Source organism: Phytophthora cinnamomi (genome assembly GCF_018691715.1).
Source record: "Phytophthora cinnamomi strain GKB4 chromosome Unknown Contig54, whole genome shotgun sequence".
Taxonomy (NCBI): Eukaryota; Oomycota; class Peronosporomycetes; order Peronosporales; family Peronosporaceae; genus Phytophthora; species Phytophthora cinnamomi.
In genome coordinates, this window is record NW_027150987.1 from 408,255 (window position 1) to 420,919 (window position 12,665).

The window sequence follows — 12,665 nt, forward strand, 5'->3', positions numbered from 1 at the left end:
CGGCAGCTAGCTCATCGTGCGTGGGGCATCATCGGCGCGCGGCTAGTGCCCCACAACGTGACACCCACTTCCTTTCCAAAAATCCAACCTCTTCCGCCTTTTCAGCCAATCACCGATCCGGAACGTTTCCTGCGACAGCCCGCGCTCACTTGGCAGCTGTATAGCGATGGCTCCATCGGGAAGCGCATAACGCATTCGACCATGGAGGCCGCCAAGCGCCCCGCTCTGCTGCTGGCGGGCGGCGCGGCGCTGTCGTCGCTGGGGCTTCTCCCGCTGCTGGAGCTGGGCTGCGCGTCGTCCGTGCCGGCGCTGCTGGCGCTCACGCCGCTGGACAAGAGCGCGCTGGCGCTCAGCAGCCTCCTCGCCGTCTTAGGCGCCGCGCTGCTCGCTCTCCATTGGATAAAATTACCCGTCGCCGCCGCCCGCCGAGTCGCCCGGCTATTGGCTATAATCCTAGCCATAGCCGCCGTCGCGGACGCGCTGCTGCTGGCGGCCGTGGCCGCCCACCGCGCGCCTGGAGAGCCCCTTGGACGGCCGAGGCCTTCGCCGAGCACGAGGGCCGCTTCGAGCAGCAGGTGAACGACGTGTTCTGCCACGCCAAGGGGCTGCAGGTGTGCCAGCTGGGCAGCGTGGCCGAGGCCAAGCAGCTCTTCCCGCTGCGCGATTGGCCCGTGGACTCTGTGCGCGCTCCCGGTCGCTGCGTGGCCACGAGCTGCGAGGGCTTCAAGGACTCGGTGCGGCTCTGGGGCTACCAGGACAAGATGCAGCTGTGCCGGCTCTGCGCCGACGTCTCGCGCGAGGAGCAGCAGATCCAGAGCCGCCTCGGCGCGCAGCACGCGGCGCAGGTGCTGGCGGCTGTGACCGGCCTGAGCTTCGGCGAGCTGCAGTGGTGCGGCGAGTACCTGGCGGTGCGCAGACCCGAGCACGACGTGGGCCACTCGCCCTACTGGAAGCACCGCAGGGAGTTCCAGGCCCTGCTGGTCTACGACACGCCGCCCTGCAGCCTCGTGCTGGCCGTGAAAGCCCTGCAGCTGCTGGAGATCGTGGCCGCCCTGTGCTGCGTCGCGCTGCTGCGCTGGGCGTGGGCGCTCAGGGCCATGGACACGGCGGGAGGGAAAACGGGCAAGATTGATGTCGTCACGTACCGGAATGACGCGCCCCTTGGAGGCTGACGGATTGGAGGGATGGAAAGAGTGGATATAAGCTGCGGACCTCCTCCCCCCGCTAGCTCTAAAGTGAATGTAATTTATCGAGGGTTGGACGCTGACTTTGGAGGACAATTGGTGCTGACGAACGACAACGTCGACGTGGCGACGGAACTGGTGTTGAGTGGATTGGTTGTCACCATGAGGGAGACCATGTTGAAGTGGCTGGGAGCGTTGAATTCCAGACGCCATCCCCACTTTCGCTGGGTGGAATGGAGAAGGCGACTACGTTCGAGGCCCGGGTGGTTCTCGACAGCGGCGCGTATTTTGCCTACCAAAGTCTGTCGAAGACCGTGTGTATTCAGCTTTCCGACTGCGCGCACTGGCAGGCTGCGAAGGCCGTGGAGTGGCGAAACCTCCCCGCACACTGGTACATCAACTTCTTCCAGAGCGACAGATGCATCGGCAGCGTCGAGGATGTGTACTCGGCTTCTCGCGACAGAGCTACGAACGGCCAGCACACGTTCGCTACACCGCGCGGCATCAAGTCCATCTACGCCCGCCCAATCCAGGGAAAACTCTCGTGGAGCGTGGCCCGCAAGTGCGTTCAGCTTCGCCAGCCCGTCAAGCATGCCGAGTCTACACTAGTCTATGGTAGCAAGACCAACAGCTCCGACATCGTTGAAGACTTTTCGTCGAACTGGTTTCAACCGATCGAGGATGGAGATGCAATCGCTGGGAAATAAAGTGCTGGATGTCTCTGACCTAAAAGGAATGGGCTCGAAGACAACAAATTATTCGTCACCGTATACTCCAGGATGTAACCAGTCAAGAATCGTCACTTGAGAAGATAGTGCATCAGCGGGGAGGGATGTCTATTCGTCACTTTTCATTTTGCTTTGGCTGGCAAATCATGCCAAACCGGCCGGTGTTCGAGCTTAACTTCCGCAATGGCTGCGCTTGCGCTATGACAACCCCTCCGAACGCTTCTGCTTACGCTTCGACACTTGCCACGACTGGGCACCTTCAACATGGGTTTCGTGGTGGGAGGTCCCGACGCACCAAGTCGGCATCTTCTTCGAGACCATCGACTGCAAGTTCCGGGACGACAAGTACAACTTCAAGACGACGCGAGGTCATGTCGACGGGTGGAAGACCTTTGAACAGGCAAAGTCCTTCAGGTCCTTCATGTTCGGGGACTACGAGGACGCGCTGCTGGAGCTGAATCTCACGGAGGCGTCGTCGACTCAAACCTGCAACATCGCCAAGGCTCGAGCGACATTTGAAGGCCTCGACGTCAACGGCACGCTTACCAACGCCACGTCCAACATTGAGTGGAGCAGTGCCGGAGATCTGTCGTCGAATTGGACCGACCCTCTTCCTGCTGAATAGGAGAAAAACCTAGCAGTACGGCGTTGGTATCGAACACTCTACACCTACATGTACTCAACACGCTCTCTTGATAGCCCTACCAGTGCAGGTGGTGCAGTGATGGTGGTTGAGACGTTTTTTTTACAAGATCATGGAATGAATTGCTGTTGTTCGGATGATTCGGGGCAGCGGTCATCAACCCAAAAATTGAAACTGGCTCAAGCACACCGATACCCTCGATTATACCATAGCTGTTCCACGAGATTCATTGACTTTTGAGGCATGTTACCACTCTTGCTTTTGCTAGCAACCGAGAACACCTCCCACCCACCTCAACAACACGGAGAAAGCCAACACCGTCGAGCTGCTCGTGGTGCTGGAAAACGGCGACTATTTCTCGTACCAGAACCCCTCCGAGTCGGTCTGCATCGAGTTTGCCGGTTGCCCTGGTTGGAACAAGGCCCAGTCCGTCTCGTGGAGAAACCTCCCCGCTCACTGGAGCGTCGACTTCTACCAGCAAGATGGCTGCGGCGGTGTGACTGACGGCGACGTCTACTCCTGGACGGAAAACGAGGCCGGTGACGGGATGCAAACCTTCAAAACGCCGAAGGCCATCCGCTCGATCTACGCCCGGCCGTTGTGGGGGAGTATCCCGTGGAGTGTCGCCCACAAGTGCGTTAAGCCTCGGAAGAAAGCCAAACGGGCCGAGGCTACGTCGCTGAACGGCAGCGACGGTGGTGATGATGATGTGAACTCGACCGAGTTGACTGTCGTTGGGTCTGTGGACGAAGACACCTCGTCCAACTGGGGTGGACTGATCGAGACTAAACCTTACACGATCTTGAACTACGCACTGCAGTAAAAACACAATCCAGCGGAAGGGGTTTGATGACACCTTGTGGAATTTCATTGCAGGAGGAAACTGAATAACTACACAATTTGTTCATCAATGTGGTTTGTTTCTTGTCAAGAAATTTGGCTTAACTGTACTGAGCAACCAAACGGTACGGTACATGTATCACTGCATAGTACACCGTGGATATACTTCAATAGAAGGGGTACTAATCGGTGGAATCGAGGTGAATAGGGATGAATTCGATGCAGTGGTAGATTTCGAATTCAATCCTGTAACAGTACTTCTGAACTATTCAGTTTTACCATCCACAATGCTTCGCCTGTAAAATTGCCAACGACTGCACCATTCACTTGAAAGTTCTGGATAGTATACCCACTTTTCACGAGTGCTGCTCGAAGTGTTTGCATATAAAATGGGAAGTGTCCTTGCCTGCTAATCATTTCTCAATTTACATACAAACACCTCGAGGGGTACGTTTGAAGACGTCAAGAGAAATGACTTTACCGCAGATAGAAGTTTTACTTCGAAGTATTTCTTGAAGGCCGCCACATCATCTACGAGAATCCGTCTGACTATGTGTACCGCTCATTCGACTGCCCCCACTTACCCCATGCATCGCTCCTGATGTGGGCGGATCTGCCGTTGCACAAAGTTGCCGCGTTTTACGAGACTCCCGACTGCACCTATCGCCGTGGTTACTTCACATTCAACACTGGATCGTCCCGAACGCAGGTCACGGGTGCTTCTCTGCTGCCGGAGGGGCAGATGATCCGGTCGATGATGCTCGGTCGCAATGAAGACGCCGTGCTCGAGGAGAAGCTCACGGCCACTTCAGTATCTCGCACCTGTGAATTAAACGTGCAGTTGTTGTCGTGGCCCGCTTGCCGTTGTTTGACAGCATGATCTCGACACGAACGCGACGGGACCAACGAGATTGAGTGGCTGAACGAAGCCAATGCTACTGGCGGGTTGTCATAAAACTGGGGTGACGAACTTGCTGATTCGGCGAGCGGTGCTATTGGTGGCACTTAAGAGGGTGAAGTCGTTCCCACAGTCATCGGAATGCAGATTGTCGCGGTGCGTTTTGGATTTTTTTTTCTCTCGTGAGACTGAATTTGAGCAGCCGAAAAACGAAATAAGCAGAATGAATTTGTCAAGCTTACTTCAGTTAAAGAAGTATTCATTTTTTCAGAGGCGATACACTCTTTGTCTTGGTACGCGAAACTCGTGCGATCTAGTGCACAACTAGTGCTTAAGTTCGCTCGGAGCGAGTTATGAATTCAAGCAGCAACAAGATAAAGAGAACATTCGGAAGGGGAAAACCACATGAATTTGGGAACGTTCCTTTTATTCTTGTTTCTCCTTCAGAGCACGGTGCATATTTGTATATACCGTGCAGATGTGTGGACGCATACTCGTCAGTATCCTCGAACAGTTGTGAGTGGAACGCGGAATCACGATGAATCTAGGCAGATGTATCGAATATGAACGTAAAATATGTATTTTACCATCCATAGTTCAGCGTTGTGATCCCTGTGATTCACTGGAAACGACACTCCATACTTCCACACTTCCCGATCGCCAGCACCACTTGCCATTTCACCAACACTCAGACACTTGCCTTGCCCCAACAGGAATGGAAACTCCGGTCCCGGGCAGTCGCCCGTACCTTGAAGTACTCTTTCCTGGCGATCTCTACATCAGATACGATAATCCATCCGAATACGTATGCCGCTCGTTCGACTGCCCCGGCTTGCCTCGAGCTGTGCTTGTACAGTGGGCGAATCTCCCGCTACACAAAGTCGCCGCTTTTTATGAGACTCCTGACTGCACATACCGCGAGGGATACTCAACCTACAACTCTGGATCGGCCCGACAGCACGTCACAGGTAGTATTCCGCTGGAGGGGGTCAAGATGGTTCGGTCCATGATGTTGGGTCGCAACGAAGATGCCGTGCTCGAGGAGAAGCTCACCGCCACTTCGGTGTCACGCTCCTGTGCCTTCTTCCACTTTTCACCAGTATTTGACAGCGCTACTCTCGATGGGAACGCGACGGACGGCAACGTTTCCTACGAGGTTGAGTGGGTGCACGAAGGCGATGCCACTGGTGGATTATCGGCAAACTGGAGTGAGGAACTTCCAGGTTCATCGAGCACGGCGGGCAGCGGTTCTGATGAAGGTGAAGTCACTGTCGCTGGAGTCAACTAATCACTAGACTGCCGGTGTGTTGCATGTGCATCAAAGTTGAGGAAACGTTTGCTGTTCTTTTTGCTAAAAGAAATTAATAGATAAGAAGAATGCACTTTGTTCAACTCGACCTCGATCATTTTCATTTGTATGATACGTCATGCCTGCTGAGTACTTATGTTGCAATAATACTGCTGGTACATGTATTATACAACGAATTTATTTTCAAAGGAGCGTACTATGTATCAACAGAAGTTTCTAGCTTGCTATATTCGGTGATTGCCAGTGAGATCGGGCTGCATCGAACCCATTGATTCAAGTTGATGCCGGGTGGTAGTCAAACAGCGCTGAAGCTGTTCGTTGCTATTCACTGAATCGGGAAAAGGAAGAGGTTACATTGGGCCGTCACCCACACACTGACGTGTACCCCAATAAGCGGTTCCGTAACTATGATGTTGCAAAGTAGAATCCATCCTTCCGCGGATCCTCTTATGGACCGACTCCATCGATTGATCAACTTGCCAACCAACCTACGCATTGTTCATTTTGCCAAGGTCGACGCCAACACCAGCGATGCACAAACTACGCGTACTGTACCAGAGCGGAGTCATCATGGAGTACCCGAACCCAGAAAGCCACACATGCTTCTCGATCGGGGAATGCGACGACTGGCACCCAGCGAAAATGATTTCGTGGTTTGCCCTCCCAACCAACCGCTTTGCCATGTTTTTCGAGACCGACAATTGCTACAGCGGCGAGGGCTATTTCGTGTACATCACGGAGCAAGGAGACGTCGATGGGTCGCACGCGTTCGAGAACGTCCAGCCGATCCGGTCAATGATGCTCGGGGTTACGCAAGATGCCCTAGACTCGCAGAAATTTGGCTCGGATACCATCGACCGTGGCTGCTGGAGTACCAAGATTATCAGTGGGGCCATCGTTCCGCACTTGTATGAAGGTACTCCTGTTGCTATGAACAAGACAACGCGTGATGCTGAGGTCGAGTGGGTCGTGGGCGGAGATTCTACTGGTGGGCTGTCGTCGAACTGGTCCGATGCTCTGCCAGAGGCAGCAGAGGGGTCAATCAACGGATAGCACAATAGCACGTCGACGACGAAATGGAGGTACCTGCTGCCACCGACACCAACTAAGCAATGAGCCGGGCAGCAAATACTTTGCGTCGTTGGGGCTGTTACTTGTAGCTATCCTGGATAGGGGTGTTGTTGTGCTGTGCATTACTAAATATTACTTCGGCGACAACTCCCTGTAGTTGTAGCCTTGGAGCCGTTTATTTTACACCGACAAGGTGTCATCTAAACTTATCGTGGTACAAACCGATTTCATAGCGTTGGTAGCGTTGAGACAACGTCGGACTATCATATAGTTAACGACCTTACAATAGCTATAGGACACTTCTCTATCACTATCAAGGGCATGCCATTTGGGCTGCACTGCACATGTGCGTAGCCTCGTATCGCTATAATACCACCACATTGTTTACCGTTCGTCTGCACCAGCCACCACCCACTAGTAGGTAAATACCTGTAACTTGTCCCCCAAGCACTGAAAGCACATCCACTCGTATGCTGGAAGAAGTGACACGGAATAATACGGTTTACATTCTGTTTTCCAATCTCGAATCGCGATGCAACTGCAGAATTTTTGCTCGAACAAAGCTGAGGCAACTCCGTGCAGACTCGAATGCGTTCCGTCGTTCTTACCAGTATGCGGTTGGAGTTGGCTACAGACTGACGGCTCGTACACAGTTGGAAATTTGCGTTCGAGGCGACAAGTTGTACCTTGTACCATGTCCCTGAACGTGACTTTCGTCAGCGGCGCAAGTCTGCAGTTCGTGCTTCGTTCAACGTGGAATTGCTGGACGTTTGAGAGCTGCGGCTACTGGGAGAAGACGGCTCAAGTGGCGTGGTCGAACGTCCCCACCGCTGTGTTTGTGGGTTTCTACGAATCGACTACGTGCCATGCAAGAGACGAGAATGGCATGGACGTCTTCGCAGTTAACGGGTCGTTTACATTTCCGGAGCCAAAGGCGATCCGATCGGTGATGATCGGAGACTTCAGCGACCTCGCACGTCGACCGTCAGTCATCTATTCCAAGTGTCCAGACGACGAAGAACACGCAGCTCTTAGATCTACCGATAACGACGCCAGTACATTCGTTGTGGGGGGAGCCAATGCATCGGGGGAAGCTAGTGGGCCGTCGTCGAACTGGAGCGATGCAATTCCAAGCACCCCAAGCCCAGTTGGTGGCGATGTTGCGAGTTCGAACGCCCAGCAGGGCGGTCCTTGAAATGGGGTTCGATTTGGAAACCTTCCGGTAGTGGCTTAGAATTGGTTTCGATATCTAATAACTATGAAATTTAAGTGGGTCTCACCCTAGGTTTGATAAGTTGCTAGAGACGACACGCGCGGTCCCAAAACTTGAAGTGGCTGGCCATTTGATTTGCGCCAGCAAGGAACGGAATCAATCGATTAGTTCTAAGCTTTCATTCTCCGTTGTACTCACTCCCAGGCGCCTCTTGCTGCAATTGAGTTAGAGCAATGACGAATTCGTTCCTACGTTTAACGTTCCCCAAAACGGACAACCTTAAGTACAACAACCCGGGCATGTGGCGCTGCCTGGATTTCAAGAACTGCGACTTCTGGCAGCCTGTGCACTCCGTTTCGTGGGTGAACCTCTCCATTAACCAGTTCGCCATGTTCTTCGAGTCGAAACGATGCCAGGCGGATGGCAAGTACGTCTTTGTATCACCTCAAGGCCTCACCTCCAGCATCAAGACATTTAAGAACCCCCAGTCCATTCAGTCCATGATGGTCGGCGAGAACCACAACTACACACACCACCCCTTGTCGACGACTCAGAAGTGCCCTGCTCACTACGAACACGCAAGCTACGACACCGGAGACAACGGATCGACCTTCGACAGCAGTCTGTCCTCAAATTGGTACGATGCCCTCTCTGACACATCAATGTCCGAGGAATACGATGTATTGACGAAGGATCAGCCGATACCACCGAATTGGAACGACGCCCTTGCGGACAACGCCGATATTGCTCACACCTACGCCAGTTCTTCAAGCAAACTGGCGTCAGGATCATAACTCTATGTTTAAAGTTGTTCATTCATCTCTGTCAGCGAGCGAATTATCTCACTTCCACTGCGAAGCATTTGCCTGAGACAATTGACTGTACGATTATTGTATGATTGCGATGATATTTGGTACAGGTACTTGGCATGTCTTCCGGCAGAGTTTACTTACACAAAGATTTCTGGGAGATGCAACGTTAACGACGGTGGTTGCAAAATGGCCAACAACTCAACGGGACCACTAGATTGAGTAGGAGCAGGCAGAAGCGTTCAATTGCGAACTCCTGCTCAGTTCATATATTGTACATGTAGTCTTTAACCCGCCACACATACTTGTTTTCCCTAGTAGTACGATGTACAAATGAGCGGAATAGAGCTCCATCTTTTTTTTTATTCAACGTGCTAGAAGAGCCCAAATAACTAGGACGCACTTGCCCCGATATAGTACAAATTAAACGTCTTACTTTGAGCTGAGCAAGTATTATAATTGTAGCGTGAGACTTCCGACGGTGCGTGGTGCCATTCCTCGAAACTTGGCGATCAATGTCGAAGGTCGAGGTGCTAGGACATGCTCCGGCACGCACAGCGCCAACGAAAACACATATCAAGCATGCATCGCCACGAGTTTTAGCCACAAAGTGGCTAAAGGAGAAATGGGACGGCATCCAGATTGAAAGTCAAGGCACGTACTCGATTGAACGTCTCGAGAGTCTCGATTTTTATCGTAAGACTACGTCACTTCGCCGAGCAACCTGTATCTGCATACTTGCTCCGATTCCAGCGTCAACGGTGGCGTTACTGCTCGAGTGTTTGCCTCTGCAATCGCCTTCAGAAGGATGGCGAGCGAATTGGGTTTTTTGGACCCGTCTACTGATCTCCCAGTTCGTCGTTGGCCTTGTTGTAAACTCTCAAATGATCCGATTTATACCAGATCTCCAGTTCACGCTGGTTCAGAGAACGACGATTGCTGTGGGAGTTGCGGGCCCTTTGATGGCGACTTATTTCCTGGCTGCAAACAATATCGGATTCCCAGTGCCGTTTATGATGCAGTTTTCGGCGATTCCAATCGGAATTTACTCGACAATCATGATGCGGGTGGTCCTGGGCTCAGCGCTCTTTGAAAAGGGCTCACCGTTGAAGGTTGATTTTGACAGATGTAATCGCTTCTTTTTAGCATTTCTGACGCTCGGCTCCGTCTTCCCGGTATACAAAGTCCTATACGAGCTCATCCCGATGGCTAATCGAGGTATCGCAGTTATCATTTTGCCGATCTGGAAGTTTGCATCGAAACGCTTCATGGTGAATGCCACGCGTGAACTGGAGGATGCCATGCTAGTGCTCGTGGCTCTTTGTGTTGATTTCCTAAGTACGCTATTTGTCTCGGTGTGCATGTCGACGTCAAGGTCTATTTTATTGATGGCCCTATTCGTCTTGGCAAGTACCGGACAATCATTGTTTGAGTTTCGTGCCATGCGTGCAAATAGCAAAGCTTTGACAGAACTGCTGAACGAACGAAGAGCTTCTCAAGCTAGTCTGTGCAGCAAGCACAACTTTGCAGACTCGACCAATTTATTGACGATCATTCTTGACGCAACCCAAGATTCAGCTTCATTCCCGCCGAAATCGCTGGAGAACGTGAGACTGTGGGCTTGTTTGCCGTATCCGCTAACGGCAGGAATAGTCGAACGACTTCAGGCTCTTGAAAAATTGGGTGTGTACAGCTACAAAGACGCAGATCTTCAAGTGAACTCGCAACGGCGGCTTTCACGACACCAAAGTGCTATGATTGCTCCAAGCGAGATGGTATCATCCAAAGTGCAATCAGGACCGACTGACTTCCGTTTAGCGAACGACCGATCGCAGAAAATTATAACCCAAGGTGTACGGCTTCTTTTCCACTGCGAATACGTGGCGCTTGTCCAGTACGTTGAGTGCATTGTACCGATCATTTTCTTGGTCTACAAGTCTGTGCTCGAGCATTTGCCGAATGTGGAGTACTACCCTGGTGGTGGTGGGAACTGGGAAATGGCATCTGAAGTGAGCGTCTCGTTGTTTGCGGTATTGGAAATCGGATTATTTATCTCATTCAACGGATTCGTACAACGGAAGCTTGCATTTTCACCGTTGCACCAGGTCGCATTTGTGCTGGAACGGGAATTTTATCCTGTGCAGGCAGTCCTGTTTTGCTTGATCCTAAACGTGTTGCAGTACGAGCTGAAACACTTCGGTAAGCACTTTCGCCCTGCAAAATACTCCGTGGAGTTGCTAAAACGTATGTATTTGATTCCTTCGGTAGGTGCTGATTTCACTTTTCGTTTTGAATGGCTTCGTGACCGGAATCCGTAAATCCCCCCTCACCTACGTCGAGAAACAAATTAACAATGAAATGCTGTTGCTATATGAGAGACCCATCAACACAATTTTTAAAATGACTTGTTTGTGTGCTATCGCGGGTGCTGATTTTACGCTGAAATTTGAGGGGTCTGCAATACAAATCCTAAAAGTGGCTGATCACGAAAAACAACAAGTTCTTGTCACACATGGCCACTTTTGGTCCCGAAATATTATGAAAATCCCGACCCAAAGTTGACATTCAGTGCGAGGAAACAGGAAACACGGCCAGCGACAAGAAGAAAGATGCATTCTCTGGCGACGACGCTTGCGTCTTCAGTAGACGGGTTCCGTTTCTCGCACGCATGCTACTCGCAATCGAATGCCAGCCCATCGTAGTGCGCATACCTTTCGGCAGGGTGGTGGCAACCTGAAGAATGAGGTTAGGAGCCGCAAGCGCAACACGGACGCGGACGAGCTGCGAATATTTCCTGTCATCAAGAATGGGCGCTGGCTGGCAAGTACCGACGGCATGAGGAAACTACAACACCGGGCCGAAAACAGCGCTGAACTCGAGATGTTGAACGAAGGCTTGGAGCTTAACGATGCCATACCGATTGATGCGTGGCTTACTTTGTTGGGGATGACCGGGAAGTTTGCTCCAAAACTGAGACAAATTCACGTGGTGGTGGAGCTTTCGGACCACGCGATTGATGCTCTTCATGATCGGTACAAAAGTCCTGAGTTGCATGAGCTGTGGCTCTGTCGGACTTCATCGACAGCCAGCAGTTATAACCGCCTCAAGGAGAATCTGGTGAAGACAACAAGGAAGACGGGATGTTGCGGTGTATGCTACCGAACACGGCCTCTCCGTCAAAATTGGTCTTGTCTGTCCTCTTGTTTCCTCGAACCGTGGCGCACCTAGCGGAGGATGTGGCCGGCTGCGACGACATTAACGACGTGAGAAATGGATTGCTGCTTTTCAAGCCTCTGAAGGATGCGTTTGAGCAGCGCCAGATCAGCTTCATCTACCACGAACATAGCGGCAGTTCCACCTGAAAGTATTCGACAAAACGCTGCTGGTAGAGCGGCTGTGAGGTGAATTGGACGGACAACAGCAGGAACTTCTGCACCAAGGCGAAGCTTTGTCCGAACAGCGGACTATCACAACGTCAAGTTTCACTTTTGAGACAACGATTGGTGACGTTGACGGCCAACCTCTTCACTCGATCGTCCCTACAATCGCTGTTTGAACTTGCAAGCCCATCTATCACGTACACAGGCGATCGAGAACAAGTTGATTCAGCGTGATGAAGACAAATTCGAAGACTTTTGGACGGAAGGAATGTCGGTGGCCGACAAGTTGAGCATGCTTTATGCAAGCAAGCCTAGTGTGTCTTCAGGATGCTACGGCAATAATTCTGGGTTACATGTAGATGGAAGGCAGAGTACGACCGGCGCTTCTTGCCGATACGATGACAATATGATAGTGACCTCAGTACATTATAGTTACCGCCATCTAGTATTATTCGCGCTCATGATCATCATCTAGATGTTTCAGGAACATCATCCACGAAAGAACGATACGAGCACGATTCGACGTACGTTGCCTGATGGCGATATTTCTCGTTGCTTGACATGCTTCACTTTTGTTCTTGCTCGACACC

The 12,665-nt window shown here is 51.8% G+C and overlaps 6 protein-coding genes across 6 annotated transcripts; all 6 read left to right on the forward strand.

Moving 5' to 3' along the window:
- Positions 1–201: 201 nt before the first annotated feature.
- IUM83_13431 (uncharacterized protein) lies at positions 202–1,172 on the forward strand (the record flags this gene model as incomplete). The annotated part of the gene is made up of 2 exons (XM_067938104.1): positions 202–296; positions 458–1,172. The coding sequence occupies 2 exons, from the start codon at positions 202–204 to the stop codon at positions 1,170–1,172; spliced, it is 810 nt and encodes a 269-aa protein (XP_067788382.1).
- Positions 1,173–1,417: 245 nt separating this feature from the next.
- On the forward strand, positions 1,418–1,891 carry IUM83_13432 (uncharacterized protein; the record flags this gene model as incomplete). Its single annotated transcript, XM_067938105.1, has 1 exon — positions 1,418–1,891. The coding sequence occupies one exon, from the start codon at positions 1,418–1,420 to the stop codon at positions 1,889–1,891; it is 474 nt and encodes a 157-aa protein (XP_067788381.1).
- A 214-nt stretch (positions 1,892–2,105) lies between these two features.
- IUM83_13433 (NEDD8-specific protease 1) lies at positions 2,106–2,537 on the forward strand (the record flags this gene model as incomplete). Its single annotated transcript, XM_067938106.1, has 1 exon — positions 2,106–2,537. One exon carries the CDS (start codon positions 2,106–2,108, stop codon positions 2,535–2,537), a length of 432 nt encoding a protein of 143 aa, XP_067788380.1.
- Positions 2,538–2,880: 343 nt separating this feature from the next.
- Positions 2,881–3,378, forward strand: IUM83_13434 (uncharacterized protein; the record flags this gene model as incomplete). The annotated part of the gene is made up of 1 exon (XM_067938107.1): positions 2,881–3,378. The coding sequence occupies one exon, from the start codon at positions 2,881–2,883 to the stop codon at positions 3,376–3,378; it is 498 nt and encodes a 165-aa protein (XP_067788379.1).
- A 2,755-nt stretch (positions 3,379–6,133) lies between these two features.
- Positions 6,134–6,655, forward strand: IUM83_13435 (NEDD8-specific protease 1; the record flags this gene model as incomplete). The annotated part of the gene is made up of 1 exon (XM_067938108.1): positions 6,134–6,655. The coding sequence occupies one exon, from the start codon at positions 6,134–6,136 to the stop codon at positions 6,653–6,655; it is 522 nt and encodes a 173-aa protein (XP_067788378.1).
- Positions 6,656–8,119: 1,464 nt separating this feature from the next.
- IUM83_13436 (Dual specificity protein kinase CLK2) lies at positions 8,120–8,680 on the forward strand (the record flags this gene model as incomplete). Its single annotated transcript, XM_067938109.1, has 1 exon — positions 8,120–8,680. One exon carries the CDS (start codon positions 8,120–8,122, stop codon positions 8,678–8,680), a length of 561 nt encoding a protein of 186 aa, XP_067788377.1.
- Positions 8,681–12,665: the final 3,985 nt, after the last annotated feature.